The sequence below is a fragment of the Gavia stellata genome, chromosome 27 (genome assembly GCF_030936135.1).
Source record: "Gavia stellata isolate bGavSte3 chromosome 27, bGavSte3.hap2, whole genome shotgun sequence".
NCBI classification, from domain to species: domain Eukaryota; kingdom Metazoa; phylum Chordata; class Aves; order Gaviiformes; family Gaviidae; genus Gavia; species Gavia stellata.
In genome coordinates, this window is record NC_082620.1 from 928,297 (window position 1) to 949,658 (window position 21,362).

The following is a 21,362-nucleotide window of genomic DNA, read 5'->3' on the forward strand; positions in this document are numbered from 1 at the left end:
GCCTCCATCCACACCCACAGGCACCTGCAGAGCCCACTCACACAGACTCACTTATGCCACACAGACGCCCGATCCTGCACGGTTAAGGCTCAATACTCCAGCTGGTGGAGCACACGGCAGGGACGAGGTCAGTGTCCCACAGACCACCAAACCGGAGCCACTGGCCAGCCCGCTCCTCACCCAGCTGTCCGTAACTCACAGGCAGAAAAAAAGATTTCGGGATGCAGAACTCCTGGGGCTCATAATGAGGCACACTTTCAGCTTTTACAAATTCAAAATCATGGTTTTCTAACTTTTATGCCAACAGCTAAGCCTCATTCTAAAGGAATAAAAGTAATTTGCTTGTAGCTTAACAACACAATTGGTTGGAATTGATCTCTGTCTGGCTACATTTTTTTTTTCTGTACAGAGAAAATAATACCTTACATGTATCTGCATATTTTTTCTGTATATATATTTCTTTTTTATATGTATTAAAAAATACATACACATACACACGTATGTATACGCAGTGACTGAAAGAAGCAATGTCCTAAAGCAACGAAAATGTTATTTGGAATAACAATACAATACAAGGTTTGAGATAACAGACATGTTTAGATGCTATGCTAAGGAAGAACCAGCAATGTTTTTAAATGCAAGGAACAGAACTACTTACTAAAATTTTTAAATCCTCAAATGTGAATAAACTATATTCAAGAAAGTAAGTCTTCGATATATTGTAAAGAGATGGGCATGGTATTCTCAAAGATACTTAATATATATTAATTTAAAAATACTCCTTTTAATCCAAGAGACCTGCAAGACAGCTGCTGAGCTACCCATGCTGGGATGGCATAAGTAATTACAGACTGCTGGCAACCAATTATAGCCTGCTGAAGGACTGACATAAAGAGCTTGAGAGTTAAGAACAGAACCAGAATTTGTGCCAAATGACACATTTTAATGGGAAACAGATTGTTATATTAACTCACTATTGGCAATCTCAGTAAGGAACTATCTTGTTGATAAAGATTATTGCATTTAGAGAATCCTAAATTTATCACATCAAGCGTTAAACTAATAGTAATGGCATTGACTTAAGAAAGCCCACACAAAATGAAGAGGAATAAGTTTATCTTCTACTGAAGAAACCAACGTAGCCAGATTAAAAAGCCAAAGAGGCTGGGAGGTATCAAAACATGAGCATAAATTTTAAATTGATTGAAAAATAGCTAATATTGGGTTTTAGGCTAAACTTATTCACTGTCTTTAATAACAGTCCCCAAGAAAAGGTAGAAACCTTGCTTACTATATTTACCCACTTGATTTTGTGCAAACATTAACTCGTAATGGAAAGCATCAAGCTGATGCAGAATCACTAAGGTTGGAAAAGACCTGTAAGACCATCAAGTCCAACCACCAACCCAACCCCGCCATGCCCACTAAACCATGTCCCGCAGTGCCACGGCCACACGTTCCTTGAACACCTCCAGCGATGGTGACTCCACCACCTCCCTGGGCAGCCTCTTCCAATGCCACTCTCTCAGGAAAGAAATTTTTCCTAATATCCAGCCTGAACCTCCCCTGGCGCAACTTGAGGCCATTTCCTCTCGTTCTATCGCTAGTTAGATGGGAGAAGAGACCAACACCCCCCTCCCCACAACCCCCTTTCAGATAGCTGTAGAGAGCGATGAGGTCTCCCCTCAGCCTCCTCTTCTCCAGACTGAACACCCCCAGCTCCCTCAGCCGCTCCTCATCAGACTTGTGCTCCAGACCCCTCACCAGCTCCGTCGCCCTTCTCTGGACACTCTCCAGCACCTCAATGCCCTTCTTGGAGTGAGGGGCCCAAAACTGAACACAGCATTCGAGGTGCGGCCTCACCAGCGCCGAGTACAGGGGCACGATCCCCTCCCTACTCCCGCTGCCCACACCATTTCTGATACAGGCCAGGATGCCGTTGGCCTTCTTGGCCACCTGGGCACACTGCTGGCTCATCTTCAGCCGGCTGTTGACCAGCCTGTCATGCTGTACAGTGGGCACAGGAAAACATGTATTTCAGGGCTCTATGCTGCAAGCCCTAAAGCACGTACCTACTTCAAGCAGGCACAGCCCCCTCGGTGTTTGGTGAAGTATCAAACTTCCTGCACTGAAGGATGCTAAGAGAGCTGAACTTTCTTCAGGGTTGCAGTAACAGCAGCTGCTTTAAAACACTCTTTGGTTATTTATTCTGCCTGTTTCCCAAAGTTTATTACTCCACGAGCCATGAAACATCAGAACCACAGCTCTGGAAAGACTGGCTACAGAAAAGAGAGGGGAAATAGAGAGGCAGGGCAGGTTAAGGAGTAGGGCTGAATGTCAGGAACCAGCCCACGAGCGTTGGCTGCGCAGAGGCTCGTTGGTGCCACAGCAGCCCAGGAGATCCAGCAGCAGGAGATGGGTACTCACCAGATCGAGGAACGCTTTTCTTTCCAAGTCAAGCGTCTGGACCCGTGCTTGCAGCGCCAGAATTTCCTTGTCCAGTCTGCTGCTGTGCTCCATGGCCTTCTGTAGCTCAGTCCTGTCTGTACGGAACAGAAAAATCTGGTCACCACCACCAGTTTGGCCCTTGACCAAGCTCAGAGGAGGGCTACTGCATGAATAAGGTTTCTGAAATTGCATTGCCCTTATGCACAGGTGTATGTGTGCAACAGCACAGAGGGGAGTTCCCCATATATATGGGAACACGTTCTCTTACTCACGTAGTAGAGGTTTATGCTTCTGGAGATCCAGGTTCAGTAGCAGTGCTATGTTTATTAGAGAAGCACAGCAGTCTCTCCACAGTTATTCAAGGGATTCAGTTTACCTCTAGATCATGGAAAATGCCTCACCTCAGATGTTTAGGTATGGGTTTCACAAACAACCAGGGTAAGCTTTGAAAAACCCAAACAGCCATATTTCTTATTTTCATCCTAAAAGTCATAATTTGCTGCGAGCAGAAACACAATCCCAGTTAACGTAGCAGCGTTGTGCTAGCGTTAATATTTATGAAATGGCCAGTACAGTAAAAATTATGGTTGTACACCAAACCTTCGAGCCTGATTCAATAAACATATGCCACCATCACACCAGTTAATGCAGACTACCTCGTATTTCAAGTGCAAGAAATAGGAAAAGATGTTTGTATTACGAGCACACTGACAGAAGTGTGTCGGCGTATACACTGGTATCCTAATCCTAAGGAAAACCAGTGATAAGACTGTTTACCTTTTCTGCAAGGAAAACTAACATTTTTCCCTTTTCAGCTTAACGCTGGGCACAGGAAATTTCAGCTTAAATTTTACTTTTATTCGGGCAAAAATAAAAACATACCTTCTTTCTTGGTCCCAATCTAGCAAAAAAAAAAAAAACAACATAACCCCAAACCTCCATTTCAAAGAAGGATTTTGATATTGGATTTTCAGTTTTGTAATTTCAAATAAAAGGCAATGAACACCTTCTACCAAAGTGTTTATTTTGCTGAAAAGCCTGTTTACCACTACAGAAAGCCTTGATAAAATTCTGGATCTTTCCTGCTTGCAAATAGCATGACCTACCACTCTCTGTCCATTCGTTCACCCCTTCCTCCTGGCTCTCAGGCGCTTGCAGGGCGGACCACGAGGCCGAGTCTACAAGGATAATAAAGAGACAGTTTTGCTGTGGCAGTCCATTTGTATGCTTCCGAACACAAAACTCAGCAACATTTTTAATGCACTTTGTTAAATACAGAGTTGAAGGAAAACTAAAGAAAAAAAATGAAAGCAGCAGCCAGCTAGGCACACAATTTAAAATCTCTCATCACCAAAGACCCAATAACTGGGCTACAAACTGGCCAGGAGCAATCTTGTATTTTCTCTTCAATGCAAGCAAGCAGCTGCAAGTTTTCATGGAACCAAAATACACTGTTTAAGTGGAGTTTTACTAAAGATCAGAGATTTCATTTTAGGTTTTTATTATTAGAAAATCAATTTATTTATAGAGCAATTGGCTCTGAAACTCATCAGGAGCAGGCATGCAGATATGCAGCATCAGGGAAGCCACTAAGATGTCATAACACTAATTTTGCACACTAATACTCGCAGCGTAACAAACCACACAGACATAACAAGCATTAAACCCTTACTTACAGTTTGGAAAGCCTTACATTCATTTGATACTTAAGAAGATTATAAACCACAGATTTTCCCCACGCAGGCTACGATCCACTGAGAGGAGTCGCACGCTGCAGCCCGTCCGTGATCTGGAGAAGCAGTACTGTTTGAAGGCTGCAACACCCCACGCGCTCCATCCCCAGGGACACGTGTGTATCAATCGATACACAAAGCAGATGCCCGCAGAGAGCTCATTTCCCTGCCTTTGATTAAAAGGCTGTAAATGATGGCTCTGGAGGCTGGCTGGAAGGTTTAGCTAGGTCCGAGTGTTGCGAGTGAGCTGCGAGGTCAGCATCAGGACCTGTGGTTCACACATAAACCCTACCCAGGTGGTACCAGTCTCCTTAAGTGAATCGGTCTCTGCAAAGGCACGTGAGGCAGGAAGATGTTATCTCATCACGTTTTGCTGTTCTCCACTGAAATTCTGCATCACAGATTTTGGGACAACGTAAGTAACCCAGAGAAAAAGCATCCAGAAAGCGGTGTTTTGCTCGGGAAATCTCCTGTAGGAAGTAGCAGTGAAGCGCCTGGCTTTAGGGACCACTCCGACAGCAGCTTTATCAAGTAGTTTGATTTTTCCTCCAGAAAACTGTTTATTTTTACAGTCAGTATTTTAAAAAAATGTAGCACTTAAGGTCTAGTCAACAACAGTTATTTCAATAAGGAGGTTAAGCAAATATTAGCAGTGATAAGAATCTAACCAGTCACTTCAAGATTGCTGACAAGCGCTCATAACCGGCGCTTGCTAACAACTCATAATGAGGTAGCATCCCAAACGTAGCATCTGAAGAACCTAGAGACGAGTGGTCCAGCTGTGCTAACGCTGTGTACATGGTATTTTAGCTACGCTGTTCCTGGAGCAAGGTGTCATTTTCCTCTCCATCCCCTCCTAGGGCATGAATTTCTCCCTGTATATGAGCCAGGGAGAGGAAGTCAGTCAAGACCCTGCTGCTGTAATCACAGATCACATAACCCCACGTTTGAGCTTTCCCCACTCAGAATTGATTGATTTGTGACTGTTAACGACTGCATGCAGAGCTCCGAGGTACCAGCTAACATCTGACACTGTTTTTTCCACATGACAAGCAGAGAGGACACAGGACAACCTGCCTGCCGCTCCCCTAGGCGAGATGTCCCAGGCTTACACTAGCCAGGGGTGGGCTAAGTGCAGGCCAGTAATTAGGAGCAGCCACAAGAGAAGTGCTTACCTATTTTGCCGTGCTCCTTTCTTTGTGCATCCAGCTCATCTGTCAACCTCTGGGTCTCTTCCTGGGCCATCAGCAGCCTCTGTGTGGCCTCATCCGGATCTCGTTTAACTCTTGCGCACGATGCTCGTTCCCTCTCCAGCTCTTCCCTGTAGGACCGAAACACAAGGGCTAATGCTCCAACAGAAACGAGATAACCCTCCCAATGATGCAACCGAGGCAGGTTTCCTCTCTGCGCTACACCTGACCCACCAGAACAGGGGTGGCAACACAAACAGAAAGCAGGTGAGCTTGGGGAAGCCACTGCAGAGGCAGGAGACACAGACACACAGTGGATAACCCTCTTCACCGCGAACACGTGCAAAAACCACAGGTGTTGAACAGCATGGTGTGGCTGTTTCCCTACACAAGGCTCTGTTTTTCCCTTCCCTGAGACAATGCCATTAATTACGATGCATTTTTCAAACACATTATATATGAGGTTTTCCAAGCAGAGGGCTCCACCGCACCCCGTGAGAGTTTGCTCCAAGGACAAGTCAATTCTGCACGTTTGTGGTCCCATGGCCGTTGTGAGAGCTAGTCCGAAGCCAGCCTGGCACTGCTAACCTCCTCTTCCAGTCTGCACTGGCTCCTAGAGTGCCGGAGCCAGAGACTGCTCCCACTGACCTGTGATTCTGCAGAAAAGTAATTTCAGCTGATACAAAAAGAGCTATTTTTCACCTCCTTTGGTCCACTCATCTCCAATGGCATTTATTTGAGGCTACCGTTAAAGGCACATGAGTGCTCACAAGCCAGCCCTGACCAAAAGCTGGTGAGATGTTAACCCTGGCTCTCAGCAGAAGCGATTAACTCATGCGTAGCACCAGGCTGATGTGGTTGCACAGCCTGAAGTTCAGAGCTCATCTGCATCCCATCAGCTAAGAACAATAAAAAAAACCTCACAGCATGCTTAAGAACAGACCCACCGCTTGAAATCTCAACTGTGGGCCATACCATCAGCAAGAAAATGTGCAAATTTATTACCTTATTCATTGTCTCTCCAGTAAACCACATCGATTCATGCTGTTGGTGGAGTTCATCTTCTAATATCTGATGAATGTGATCAAACACAGCCTCGCAGAGAAAGATTTCAACACCACCAGAAAGCATGCTGCCATGTATCCCTCGACACCAGTGTGTAGGATTTTCAGTTTCAACATACCTTGATTAGAAGGCGTTTTGTAATCATACTTTATATTTGAAGAGAACGTTTCAACCAGAGTTACCCCAAATCCTTGTGAAAATCCCTTACTTGTCTCAGCTAGTACCGGGAACTCTGCGGGTTCACTACTTTCATTTTTATTTTTTTTTTTAAAAAAACCTGTGATCTCCTTGGTATCTTCCTTTTAAAGCCCGTGGGCTCAGCTTTGCCCAAAGAAATATATTGGTGCCGAGTATGCTTAACTCACTTTATCAGAGTGACACTGGGTTACTTCCCCATGTGCCTCTCATTTGAACCACTTAGCGAGTTAACAGATTCCTGCTCCCCTGCAGCCTGCACACATGAACCAGCATCAAGGATTTGCTAATGCTCAGGAGGTTGGTTGTCATTAATATTTTGCACCTTGGCTCTACAGAGGTGAGCGCGCTTGTATATGCCATGCCTTCTACCAGAGCTCGGAAAGCATTTCCCCATGTATATATTAGAGACAACTACACAAAGACGCGTGTTTGTACCCTGGCTTTTTGCATTAGTGAGGATGCATCAAAAAAAATCAATTATGCTTGAGCGGTCCAGCTAAAAGCTGCATTCATTTCTGTAACAGACAGGAACGTATCTGGACCTTCAGTCTAAGAGTGAAACAAGTACGTAACAGGTCATTTGAGAATAAGAAAGGCTACACGTTCCAGTAAACAGAGTAACAAGAGCAATTAACCTATTAACCTGTAACACTGCCGTGACTCTAATGATTCTGTAAACCAAGTGTGATGCTACCCCAAACAATGGGGCGCTTAATCAACAGTTTCTAGTTCACAAGCATAGACAGCAATGACATCATTTGGGGAGAATAAACAGTCCGCTTTAGAGAAACTGTTTTCCTGGAAAAAGAGATCTCCAATATATCTTTCACCTGGTTTTGAAAAACACAGAAAGAAAGGTGCCCAGTATAAGAACTACAGACAAGTCGTGTGTGATTAGTAATGAGGTGCATTAACACATTATAATGTGTTTTGATCGTGCAAGAATACATTTTCCTTTAATAAGCCTCATTCCTCTAAACAGCAGCATGAAAAGTGGGTAAAAATCAGGTATTTACAGCCCTGTCTACCTACTAGGGCACTCTGGCACTACATACCAGGAGGAATTCAAGTAAACTCCACGCTGTTCTTCACACATAGACAGCCTATATTATTTCCACATAAGACGACTTTGCCTTGGCTCTGTCTTTCATCCAGCCCAGCTGCAACAACACTCTCTCCCCCTTTACCCAGTAGTCAAGACCAGTCTCGTTACAGAAAAATGTTCATTACAGAATCACTAGAGAGAACGGTCCTGAGAGGGGACTGCTAGGAGAAGTCAGCTGCATCCTCAGAAGGACGAGCTCCATGCAACGAGGTTTGGATTCAAGACCAGACTTGCAGGCAGCTGCATCCTTCATTTGCCCTGACCCTACTTCCCTTACTCAGCCGTGGCTCTGAAGAAAAAGCAAATCCAATCACATCTGGTCAACGCTCGGTAGCAGACGTGGTTAACTGGCATTTCATCGGAAGGTTACAGCTCTGCTTCCCCTCTTTAACTACTAGTGGGGTTTCTATTACACTGCTTCGCAGGAAAAAAATGCAGCAAACATTTGTGTCAAGTGACAGGCATTCACGGGTAGATTATTGAGGATTTGCAGAGAGGCATTTTCTATCCAAGAGCGGGAGACAGCACATCAGGGAAGTTTCTCTGTCCCACTGGAAAGAGATTCTTTGTTTCCAAGGTGAATATTTACATCTGAAAGTGTTACTGTACCATGGATGAATCCCGAATGACACCCAACTCTACAATAGTTAGGCAGACTAGGACTCTCCAGCCAGAAAGGGATGCTCCGGAGGTCAGTAAAATCCCAAGTGGCACAGAAAAGGCAGATAAAAAGGCAATTGTTCACTGCCTCTTAATACAAGAGCTGGAAGGCATCAAACGAAGCCGGGAGATGGTAGGTTGAAACAAAGGAACTTCATGTGGCAGTAGCTGAACTGTGAAAGTCCTCACTACAAGATGTTGAGGCTATTAAGAAAACTGCACGGGTTTAACAAGCAACCAGATTCATGGAAGAGAAAAATTAATGAAGGACTACTAGACACAATGGTAACACCTCTGATTCAGATACTGCAGGCCACTGGAGGGAAGGGGAGCATTTGTGATGAACTATCACGACATATTTGCCCTCCTGCGACACTGTCTTCTGAGGTTTTGCATTTGGCTTCTGCTTAGGTGGTGCAACACAGCCAAAATCAAGCTGAGCTTCGCGGCGGGTCTGCCGAGCCTCCCTCCTTCAGCGAGCTGGCCCAAAAAAGGCCAAGAAGCTTTTCAAACTCCAAACCAGTTTTATCAGAATGAAAAACTAGAAACTTAAAACCGTAGAAAGTTCAAGGTAGTGACAGAAGATGAGACAGCAATGAAATGGTCTGTCTGCAAGTCTTCCACTTGCCTGTGTCCCAGCCAACTCCAACCTGGAGGTCACCAAACCCTGCCTGTCCCCAGGAGGGCTTTCCTGTGACTCCTGGCTAGCTGCTCTTCGCAGGGGCTGCAGCTCCTGGCCCTCTCCTGTCCCCCTTGCAGCCTGAAGCCTTCTCCCCTAAGCTCACCCACTGCGTCCCCAGACAAGAGCAGCCCCTCTCCCTCCAGAGGGGCAACCTGGCCTGGACACTTCTGAAGTGGCGGAAGGAGATTGGGAAAAAGAAGAAAAACTTAACAGCGTATCACAAATACCGCAGGGCTAAACAGGCTCTAGACCTGGCCCAGTGCAGCAATTTTTGTCCTCCTGTACCTCCTCCAGCCATTGCTGTCAGAACTGTTATGGATGAGGCCAGTAAGCACAGCAATGCAGGAGAAACAGCTACGAGAGCCAGCGGCTCCTGGGCTCCAGTTCCGTGAAATGGCCATATTCAGGAGTAGGTGGAAATCGGTGGCCTTGGTGGGAGGGAGATCTCCCTAAGCGAGACGATCTGTCAGAAATTGTCTCTGCAGCATGCAGTAGCTGCTGCTCCTCCACCATTTGTCAGCGTTCTTCATCTCGACCTCAGAAAGCAAAAAAAAAAAATCAAGACATGGATGGTCCTCTCTAACCTGCCAATCATCAAGTCATGCTGTGAAATTTATTTACTAAACTCAGTTTGTAAGCAGAGGGTTGTTTAACTTCCCTTGTCTTCTAGCTACTGAGCTAGAGGATGGAAGAGTTTTAACCTCACCTTAAGTATAGGGAAGGGGTTTTTTTCCTTAAATTAATGATTTTCAGGGGAACTCAGTCATCTGAAATTAAACACTGGATCATCCGGAAATCTGGATTAGTCGAAAGTCATTATTACTCAGTGAAGATCCTCAGACCAACTATATCACAAACTCTTCAACATTCTCTCTGTTAAAATTAAGCCTATTCACTATGCCTATGCAAGATGTGGGAGCAAATCAAGCGTAAATATACAAGTGTGAAAACTAATAAAGAGATCAACTTCAGCATTAAGAATCCACAGTGTCCTCACAGATAGGACAAATACTTTTACTTCAAAAAATATCTCACAGACAACCTTTTTTCCCCAGCACGCTTTCCGTCAGCCTGAGCAGCTAAAGCAGGAGGGTACCTGACGCTGTGCTGCACACAGCCGTCTACGTAGTTGTGTGAATTCAACTTCTGATCTGCGATCTCCAGTTTCTCCAGCAGTGTCGTTCTTTCCACCAGTAAATAAGCAACCTGTTCGCTGGCGTTACTGTGAGCTATTTCAGACAAGCCTTCCTGTTCCAGCATCTCCTTGACCTCCTTCAGCTGGGCTTCTGCAAGACAAGGCTTTCTGTGAGCAGAGGAACAAATGAAGCCCGATTCCTTCCAGATCTGTGTCCTAGCTCCTCTAAACACTCCCCACCACTACACCCCTGGAGCTCACCAACAGCTCATAAAACATTTAGTCTCTTCACCTGCTTCCCACCTCCCTTTCTGCCTCTTATCCCCCGTTCTTATCTCAGCCCCGTTCCCACTGCCCCAATGTTTCTGATCTGTCCTAACGTTTCCACTCACATCCACTACCCTGCCTGCCAAGCAAGTGCTAGGACCTGCTACATCTAGACTGAGTTCTCCTGCCTTGCTTCAAGTAGTAGAGTTGTTGCGACCATTTTCCTCTACCCAGCAGCTGAGTTTCACCAACCTGGTTATCCCCAACCCTTTTACCCCTTAATACAGTCTGGTGGAAATTAAACAACAGATTAAAAAGGCATTGAGAGAAACCAGAGGGAAGGGCAATCACATAAACATTTTCTTTGGAAAAACAGACACAAAATACCTTATTCATTTACATAAGCAGAACATCGCTATTTTCCTAAGGACTGTCTGGTAGGGAGGCGGATCTGAATATCTTATTTTTCCCCGAGCGCAGCAGGGATGCACAGCAGCACCTGGGGCATTGTGGCAGCCCGTGGTGGAGATCGGGGTGTTGGATCCCTTGTGATATGGTAGGAAAGCATGGCGAGGAACCAACAAGGGCCTGAAGCAGCTGGAGAAAGAGCACCCCATGGGCACAAAGCGACTCGGAGTACTTAAAACATGACTTTAGAAATCACTCCCTGAACAGCGTTCCTGACCCATTCCTCCAAAACCAGCTAGAAACCCAGGCTAAGGACTGCTTCTAGTAACACAGACCTGTTGTCTGAAGGTCTCCTGTAGGATTAAAGGAGCAAAAAAAATCCTTTTAGAATTAAACCGTCAATTCTGCACCGTTTATGCCAAAATTATAGCTAGGAAGACTCTGTACTGGGAAAAACTTCAAGATTCAATGGCCTCCAAGGCAAATAGATGACAACAACATTTGCAAGAGAAGCTGGTTTATGGCTAGGCACCATTGTGTTTGTGCAACGAACAGTTGTTAAAAAGAGCCCCTCGCTTGCATGGTTGGAAATTTATCTGCCAGGAGAATATGAGGAACCTTTCGTCTCCTGCGTGGTCAGGGCAGCAACACCTGCCCTGGATCCAACAGCTTGTTAAGCTAAGGAAGCGTTTTTCAAAACCTCCCTATGTAATTCATATTAAAAAGAAAACCAACAAACCCTGCTCCCAATTTCTAGCCCAAACCAGATTATAAAGTTTTCCAGGTGCTGTAGGATGGGAACTGGGGGGATTTGTGGGTTTTGTGTGGAGGAAGGAGGGATATTCACACTCCTTCGCTGCTTAGGGAGCTAAGGTTAGACATCTGGAGTTAAGCAGAGCAAATATTCCTCATACTCTTACACAGGATACATACACAGCTCTGGACAAGCCTGTTCCTCACTTCCATACGCTGGATTTAACAGAGGACTCAGTGCAATCACATCCTCAGGCTCAAATCAATCGCGTGTTTCCACTCTGCATTTTGCAGGCAGCTCCGTCCAGCCCTATGGATGGAAAACACCCTGCGGTTCCCCATTTGCCTTCCCCTGTGGTTACAAATTACAGCTTGTTCAATGAAGAGGTCAAACATGAGTGACGCAGCTTTCCTGCGTGAAGCAGAGCAAAATATTGTGTTTTGCAGTTTAAAAATAGCTGGCCACTTGCTCCATACGCATTATGAACAGCCCACAGCTCATACTCAACTGAACCGCCGCCTTGCCTCCAACCTGCCTTGCAACTTCCTCCCAGTTTTGCCAAATCCCACGTAAAATAAGCCGAAAGCTGCTCTGCTTTATGGCCAGAAACGGGACAACCATCTCTCTTTAGGACCAACGCTCTGATCTCATATGGTGGCTCCTACACCGACAGTTTCGCTTCAAGTACTTCCCCTACACCCAACCTGCAACGCAATACTAAGCAGGAGAGTTTCAGGTAACAGGACCTAGAAATTTTCCACAGGCTGAAGAGGAAAAAAGATCTGGGAGGATGAGGGGAGTCTGCCGTACGCAGCACAGATTACCTGCTTGTCAAAGCTCATTAATTTCTTACGGGTATCTCAAACACCTTCCCTACCACGTCCAACGTGTCCTGTTTGAGAAGGGCAAAGACCTCGTACAAGCAACGTTATACCAGTGCACTGATGTGTTCCCGCTAGCAAGTATCTCCTGCACCACCTCTGCGCTCACTTCTTTGGAAGTGAGTTTTATATTTGCAAAGGTGTCTTACCCCAGGAAGAAATTCTCAGAAATAAGCAGTTCACCGGTATCCTCACACCCACCACAGAAGCTGCATCCGCTCGTCTGTGCTGGGTACGTTTAAGCAGTACAGCTGTTACAATAAACAAGATCAGCCTACGACTATTTATTCTTTTTGTTTCGCTTTTTAAATAAATCCAGGCTAGCCCCCAACAGCGTTGTGTTTTACCGCCACTATATTTGTTTTTCAGAAAGGCTTTTGGTAATGCAGCGCATGAGTTATCGATCCGCCCTCGAAAACCACCGAGGCGTATTCGACAAGAACCATTGGAAACGGATTATGAACTGCCTCGAGGAAAGGAAAAATTGCACTCTGGGCAGAGGTACCAAATGAGGTGAAGCTCAGATCAATAGCCCAACATAAAGCCAGCAGTGGCTGCTCTCAGCAGCAGCCCTTCGAGCCTGTTCCAGGCAAAAAGTAAATGCGTAAGCAGAAACTTACTTTTTATCACCAGAAACAGCTTTTGGCAGATCGAGTTGCTCCCAGCCATCCTCGGACCAAGCAGAGCTTCCGATCTGTTTGGCTGCTTTTGGAGGAGGGAGTGCGCTCAGTCCCGAGAGCCCACCCAAGTGATCTCCTGCATTTACCCGAGTCTTTGCCTCTTCCCTTCCCAATCTCTCTGCTCCCCAAAGCTGGGACTTCCAACTGTCACCACAAGCAAGATCAGGACGGATCCTGTCCGCTTGCACTTCACCGTTCACAGGTCAGGGCCCTCCTTTGCGCCACAGGCTTGAACCAGCCTCTGTCCTCAACCGCCCTTTCCCATCTGAACTCGTTATCATTCCAAACCTCCCAAAAGCTCCCTACCCACCATCCTCTGCTCTTGCCTTGCCCACACCCTTGTTTAACAATCCCAGTAGAGCGGGGTCTGCCTTTCCACAAGACCCTTCTCCAGCCCCGTTTCCAGCCTCATCTGCAGTATCATCTTGTCCCTACTAAAGACAGCCAGCTGCCCCGCAAAAATAAGAGGGGGAGTAAGACCCAGAGGACAACCACCTTCTAGTTCGAGACCTTCAGCCTGCCCTACACCCCACAGGGCTCAGGAGGCATCTCTGGGTGGGTTTGCACAAACTCTGATGAAAAGCAGGGGCCTGGGGAACGGACACAGGGATGCGGCATCGAACCCTGCGGCAGAGGTCCGTTAGAAGTCTTTGAGAAAGCGCAGCAGCTAAAGCACAAGCACATCCATCTGCTCTGTGCCAGATACAGCCAGTGGTTCGGTTTTATTTCTTCTTGAGAGGCTGACCTGCAAGACAAAAAGACAGTCCCTCAAGAAAACGATCTACCAGCATCCCATAACACACCAGGGTTGGCACGAGGACAGCCTGGTGGAAGACAGGGCTTCACCCACTGCCCAGATTACTAAATTATCAACGCGTATTGCAGGAGCGTTGCTAATGCCATCAGTAAGGTAATAACAACTCTTAAAAACCAAAGTCTGACAGCGATATCCCAAAACAAACTCCTCCAGAAAGCTGCACAGAAACACCGTATGGCACCGAAGCATCGCAGAACCACAAAAACCTCTCGGGGACGGCTTGCTCGCAATTAGCAACCCACCAGGGAAACGGACAGGGATCTCTGTTTCCATTCGAGCGTTAATTGTTGCTCAACAGCCAGAAGAATCCCTAAAATAATGGAGAAAGTCCAAAGGAGCAGAGCCACTACGAAGAAATAAATGCAAACCCAGCTTTTGGGACATTTTTGTCATTCGCCTGCCACCTCGTGGGGAAGATGAGAGAAGAACCAACGATAAAGTTTTCTGCCACAGCGATGCTCGCGAAGGCTCCTTAGTCATTTAAACCCTTGCGTGCCAGCATTTTCAACACGAGACGATGGCTTTAGGTGCCCAGAGGAAGCAAATTTTCAGGCAGTGCTTAAGCACACCCATCTCTGAAAAGTCTCTCCATCAGACGTGCTCCCTGAAACCCGCAGGCTGGCCAAAACTGCGCAGAGACTCAAAACTGCAATCAATTTCCCGAAATTCCTGGATTTGCCTCCCCAAATAAAGGGCGCGTAACAAAGAAACTGTTCGAGCTGTGCTATCACCCCCAATTTTACCTTAGGCCCAGGATAAGACACACCACAAAAGGAGGAGTTAACGAGAACGGTGTGCTATTAGCAGTACTCAAAGCACAACAGAAGACTGGGAAGACTGAAGACAATCAAGAACTAAACCCAGCAAAATATATTTGCCCTCACTGGAAGCGATGCCAGGGTTTGAGAAGAAAGCAAATCATCTGAAGTGAAATATTAAGTGAAACAATTTGTTTTAAACAAAATGACTACACTAAAAAAAAGCATCACAATCACCATCACAAAACGTATCACCGTCCTTCAAAGTTGTTTTAAAAAACGTGGACTTTGTCTAAACCAAAGCCCATGGCAAAGTCACTGACTTGAAGGGGAACACGGCTTGACACTCAGTTACCCGAGAAGTCACTGTCAAATAATACGGTGCTGTTTGTTTTCCAACTCTATCCATTCTGTTCTTCAAACAGCCTCTGGAAGATGCTCAGTCCAACAACAGAGCCACACGAAGTGAGAAACTGCCCAATTTCCTGAATAAAGGCAGTAGAGGCAGACAAGAACCTCCAAGTCAATTACAAATCAGTTCTAATATTGCATTAACAGAATCACAGAATCACTAAGGTTGGAAAAGACCTGTAAGATCATCAGGTCCAACGTAAAAAAAAAAAAAAAAACCACAAAAAACACCAACAAAACACACCACACAACAACAACAAACCACAACACACCAAAAACCAACCCACCCAACACCACACAGCACCATGTCCATCAAGCTACATCCCACAATGCCACATCCACACGCTCCTTGAATACCTCCCAGAGAGGGTGACTCTACCACCTCCCTGGGCAGCCTATTCCAATGTTTCACTACTCTCTCAGGAAAGACATTTTTCCTAATATCCAGCCTGAACCTCCCCTGGCACAACTTGAGGGCATTTCCTCTTGTCCTGTCACTAGTCACTTGGGAGAAGAGACCAACACCCACCTCCCCACAACCCCCTTTCAGGTAGTTGTAGAGAGCGATGAGGTCTCCCCTCAGCCTCCTCTTCTCCAGACTGAACACCCCCAGCTCCCTCAGCCGCTCCTCATCAGACTTGTGCTCCAGACCCCTCACCAGCTCCGTCGCCCTTCTCTGGACACGCTCCAGCACCTCAATGTCCTTCTTGGGGTGAGGGGCCCAAAACTGAACACAGCATTCGAGGTGCGGCCTCACCAGCGCCGAGTACAGAGGCACGATCACCTCCCTACTGCTGCTGCCACACCATTTCTGATACAAGCCAGGATGCCCTTGGCCTTCTTGGCCACCTGGGCACACTGCTGGCTCATATTCAGCCGGCTGTCAATCAACACCCCCAGGTCCTTTTCTACGGGGCAGCTTTCCAGCCACTCGTCCCCAAGCCTGTAGCGTTGCCTGGGGTTGTTGTGGCCGAAGTGTAGAACCCGGCACTTGGCCTTATTGAACTTCATCGGTTGGCCTCAGCCCATCCATCCAGCCTGTCCAGATCCCTCTGCAGAGCCTTCCTACCCTCAAGCAGATCAACACTCCCTCCCAACTCAGTGTCGTCTGCAAACTTGCTGAGGGAGCACTCGATCCCCTCGTCCAGATCATCAATAAAGACATTAAACAAGACCGGTCCCAAAACTGAGCCCTGGGGGACTCCGCTTGTGACCGGCCGCCAGCTGGATTTCACCCCATTCACTACAACTCTCTGGGCTCGGCCATCCAGCCAGTTTTTTACCCAGCGAAGAGTGTACCTGTCTAAACCACAGGCCGCCAGCTTCTCTAGGAGAATACTGTGGGGAACAGTGTCAAAGGCTTTGCTGAAGTCCAGGTAGACAACATCAACAGCCTTCCCCTCATCCACTAGGCGGGTCACCTGGTCATAGAAGGAGATCAGGTTGGTCAAGCAGGACCTGCCTTTCATGAACCCGTGCTGGCTTGGCCTGATCCCTTGGGTATCCTGCACGTGTCCCGTGAGCGCCCTCAAGATGAGCCTCTCCATAACCTTCCCCAGCACCGAGGTCAGGCTGACAGGCCTGTAGTTCCCCGGATCCTCCTTCCGACCCTTCTTGTAGATGGGCGTCACGTTGGCAAGCCTCCAGTCATCCGGGACCTCCCCCGTTGGCCAGGACTGTTGATAAATGATGGAGAGCGGCTTGGCAAGCTCCTCCGCCAGCTCCCTCAGCACCCTTGGGTGGATGCCATCAGGCCCCATAGACTTATGAGTCTCCAGGTGGCATAGCAGGTCGTTAACTGCTTCCTCCTGGATCATGGGGAGCCTATTTTGCTCTCCATCCCTGTCATCCAGCTCAGGGAGACAGATACCCTGAGGATACCTGGTGTGGCTGTTAAAGACTGAGGCAAAGAAGGCATTAAGTACCTCAGCCTTTTCCTCATCCTTCGTGACAATGTTCCCCGCCGCATCCAGTAGAGGATGGAGATCCTCCTTGGCTCTCTTTTTGTTGTTAATGTATTTATAGAAGCTTTTTTTGTTGTCCCTCACGACCGTGGCCAGGTTGAGCTCTAGCTGGGCTTTCGCCTTCCTAATTCCCTCCCTGCATGACCTAACGAGGGCCTTGTATTCTTCTTCACTTGCCTGCCCCTTTTTCCAGAGGTGGTAAATTCTCTTTTTTTCCCCGAGCCTCAGCATAAGCTCATTGTTCAGCCAGGCCGGCCGTCTTCCCCGCCGGCTCTTCTTACGGCACATGGGCACTGCCTGCTCCTGCGCCTTCAAGATTTCTTTCTTGAAGAAGGTCCAGCCTTCCTGGGCCCCTTTGCCCTTTAGGACCGTCTCCCAAGGGACCCTCCCAACCAGTGTCCTGAACAGGGCAAAGTCTGCCCTCCGGAAGTCCATGGTAGCGGTATTGCTCACCCGCCTCCCTACTTGGCTAAAAATTGAAAACTCTATCATTTCATGGTCGCTAAGCCCAAGACGGCCTCCGACCTTCACTTCTCCCACCAGACCCTCTCTGTTCGTAAACAGCAGGTCAAGCAGGGCACCTTCCCTGGTAGGGTCGCTTACCAGCTGCGTCAGGAAGTTATCTTCCACACACTCCAGGAACCTCCGGGACTGTTTCCTCTTAGCTGTGTTGTACTTCCAGCAGACATCCGGTAAGTTGAAGTCCCCCACAAGAGCAAGGGCTTGTGACTGTGAGACTTCTGCCAGTCGCTTGTAGAACGCTTCATCGGCCTCTACGCCCTGGTCGGGTGGTCTATAACAGACCCCCAGCAGGATATCCGCCTTATTGGCCTTCCCCCTCATCCTTACCCATAAGCATTCAACCCCGTCGTGACAATCATCCAGCTCTATACAATCAAAGCACTCCTTGACGTACAGAGCCACCCCACCGCCTCTCCTTCCTTGCCTATCCCTCCTGAAGAGCATATAGCCCTCCATTGCAGCACTCCAGCCATGCGAGTCGTCCCACCATGTTTCTGTGATGGCGACCACGTCATAGCTGCCCCGCCGCACGATGGCTTCCAGCTCCTCCTGTTTGCCACCCATGCTCCGTGCATTGGAATAGATGCACTTCTGCCAACCTCCCAAACGCCACCCCACGTACGCTGCTCTAACAGACCTCAGTGAGAAACACCACTCCGCTCTCAAAGAAGCTTTAAAGCAGCTCTGCTGAAAGACCCGTACACCGCTACCTGTTAACGCATCTCCGTGGACCGTGTTTTGGAGGGAAAGGAGCTGCTTGAGCAGCTGCGTCAGCTCAAGCATGAGCTGTTCGTTTTCTTTGTCATATTCGGTGGTGATAGCATCCCACTGCTCCGTCAGGTTACAGACATGACCCACATAGCTTTCCACCTAGAAATCACAGAATCACTACTGTTGGAAAAGACCTGTAAGACCATCAAGTCCAACCACCAACCCAACCCCACCATGCCCACTAAACCATGTCCCACAATGCCACGGCCACATGTTCCTTGAATACCTCCAGGGATGGTGACTCCACCACCTCCCTGGGCAGCCTCTGCCAGTGTCTCACCACTCTCTCAGGAAAGAAGTTTTTCCTAATATCCAGCCTGAACGTCCCCCGGCGCAACTTGAGGCCATTTCCTCTCATTCTATCGCTAGTTAGATGGGAGAAGAGACCAACACCCACCTCCCCACAACCCCCTTTCAGGCAGTTGTAGAGAGCGATGAGGTCTCCCCTCAGCCTCCTCTTCTCCAGACTGAACAACCCCAGCTCCCTCCGCCGCTCCTCATCAGACTTGGGCTCTAGACCCCTCACCAGCTCCGTCGCCCTTCTCTGGACACGCTCCAGCACCTCAATGTCCTTCTTGTAGTGAGGGGCCCAAAACTGAACACAGCATTCGAGGTGCGGCCTCACCACAGCCGAGTACAGGGGCACGATCACCTCCCTGCTCCTGCTGCCCACACCATTTCTGATACAAGCCAGGATGCCGTTGGCCTTCTTGGCCACCTGGGCACACTGCTGGCTCATCTTCAGCCGGCTGTCAATCAACACCCCCAGGTCCTTTTCTGCGGGGCAGCTTTCCAGCCACTCGTCCCCAAGCCTGTAGCGTTGCATGGGGTTGTTGTGACCCATGTGCAGGACCCGGCACTTGGCCTTGTTGAACCTCACACAATTGGCTTCAGCCCATCCATCCAGCCTGTCCAAACAAATAAAACATCACTACACCTGAGCACGTCTACCAACATCTCACCAGCGAGCTGTTGGCACAACCAGCTCTCGGTCCCCCGGTATTTAACAGGATAACCTCAAACACTTGCAGGACACTACTTCTTTATGCCTTCGTCCCACCTGGGGATGTTAACAACTTGACTGACAGGCCTGGAAGGCGGGAGGGGACGGCGGTACGAAGGAAGGCGCGGGGACGGCGGTACGAAGGAAGGCGCCGGGACGGAGGTATGACGGAAGGCGCCGGGACGGCGGTACGACGGAAGGCGCGGGGATGGAGGTACGAAGGAAGGCGCTGGGACGAGGAGCACTCTCGGTCCCGGCTCCGTGGAGGACGCTGGGCTCGGTGCGGCAGCGCAAGGCACCGTGCCGCACGCCCGTTCTTGCGGGCAAGAGGAAAGCGCTTGTGGCTGCGAAGCCCCGTGAACCGGCCGCTGCAGAGAGGGGGGAAAGGGTGGTGGTGGGCCCGGACGGGTTCAAAGCCGAAGGGGCAGCTCTGGTCCCTTCTCCCGGCCCTTACGTCCCTCACCCCCTCGGCGTGTCCCCGCTCCATGTCGCCGAACTGGGCCTCGGCGCGTCGCAGCAGCCGCCCAGCCAGGCCCAGCGGCTCCGCGGGCCGGTACCGCGGCCTCCGCCTGCGGGGGAACCGAGAGGAGCCGCCAGCGACGGAGACCCGGCGGACCAACACCCCGTCGTGTCCCCCGTCCCCGTCCCGGGCACCCACCGGGGCGGCGGCAGCCGCCTCCACGCGGCGCGGGCCTGGGCCCCCCCCCCCGCAACCCCGCGCCATGGCAACGGGGGGCCCCGGGCGCGCCATTAGGCCTACGGGAGAAGGCCACGCCCCTGCGCGCCTAAGCCACGCCCCAAACCACGCCCATGCGCGCCTAAGCCACGCCCCCAAACCACGCCCCTGCGCGCCTAAGCCACGCCCCAAAGCACGCCCCTGCGCGCCTAAGCCACGCCCTTGTGCGGCTAAGCCACGCCCCTGCGCCTACTCGGACACGCCCCCTCCCGGCAGCGCAGCAGGAGCGGCTCCGCTCCCTCCGCTCCTTCAGGTGACCCGGGAGGGAGGAACGTCCCGCTCCCGGTCCTAAAACCGGTGGCATTTAGGGCTTCCCCACCTCCACCTGCGCTTCCTTTGGGCCAGCGCTTCCAGCCCGTTGCACAATCAAAGGATCTAGCGGAAGAAAGCCTTCTGCTAGCTGTAAAACCCAGGCAAAACAGGCCGACGGTTTTTCTCATTTTCTTCTAAACCCCAAGTGATGCTGCGGGGGATGAAGGGCTTCCCCCGAGGCAAAACAAGCAAGTACGTGAAGATGGAGAAACTGGAAGGAAAAATAGGCTTCGTACTGCAGAGCCGACTCACCAGCTGAAGGCACCGCGCCAGAGGATGGCGGAGAAAGGAAAAGACCAAGACGCGGAGAAAGGAAAAGACCAAAACACGGAGAAGAGGGACAGCACACCACCCAGCAGAGTCTGGGATCCTCGGAAAGCGACGTACAGATGGTCCTGGACCTGCAGGAGCTGATTCCTACTTACGGTACCACAACCAGCATCCCCGAAAGAGAAGGGCTGGTGCCCAAACACTGCCAGCGCCAGAGGCGTTGGTGGGATGGGAGCTCCTCAGGTCTTAGTTCAACCTCCCGCTCGGAACAGGACCATCACCGACGCGGGATCAGGATGGCTGTGGCTTTGTTGGAGCTTTGACGGTCTCCCCAGCCTGGGCTTCCCCACCCTCCCGAAGGAGTAGGGATGCCCACAGCCGTCTTCCTGACTCAAATGCTACAGCCCCTTGAGACTCCTGCAGGGTCCAAGACTGGTGACGCCCGAGTCTTCTCCTGGAGAAGTTTAGATTATTTCTCTCCTTCACAATCACCTTACAGAGAAAGTCCAGAATACCTCAAAGACAGCGTTCGTGGCACTTCTCCCACCCCTCATCCTAACACTCCTGCAAGGGTGTGTTCCATTTGCACAAG

The 21,362-nt window shown here is 49.2% G+C and overlaps 1 protein-coding gene across 1 annotated transcript in view; it reads right to left on the minus strand.

Moving 5' to 3' along the window:
- The window catches only part of CCDC30 (coiled-coil domain containing 30), a 41,291-nt gene extending 21,115 nt beyond the window's left edge, over positions 1-20,176 (minus strand). Inside the window, exons 1-7 of the mRNA XM_059829819.1 lie at positions 19,907-20,176; positions 18,389-18,548; positions 10,178-10,367; positions 5,357-5,502; positions 4,474-4,508; positions 3,555-3,675; positions 2,428-2,543 (exon numbers count right to left, since the gene is read on the minus strand). Of these exons, the coding sequence (XP_059685802.1) occupies positions 2,428-2,543; positions 3,555-3,675; positions 4,474-4,508; positions 5,357-5,502; positions 10,178-10,367; positions 18,389-18,548; positions 19,907-20,176 (1,038 nt within the window). The remainder of the gene's footprint in view (positions 1-2,427; positions 2,544-3,554; positions 3,676-4,473; positions 4,509-5,356; positions 5,503-10,177; positions 10,368-18,388; positions 18,549-19,906) is intronic.
- Positions 20,177-21,362: the final 1,186 nt, after the last annotated feature.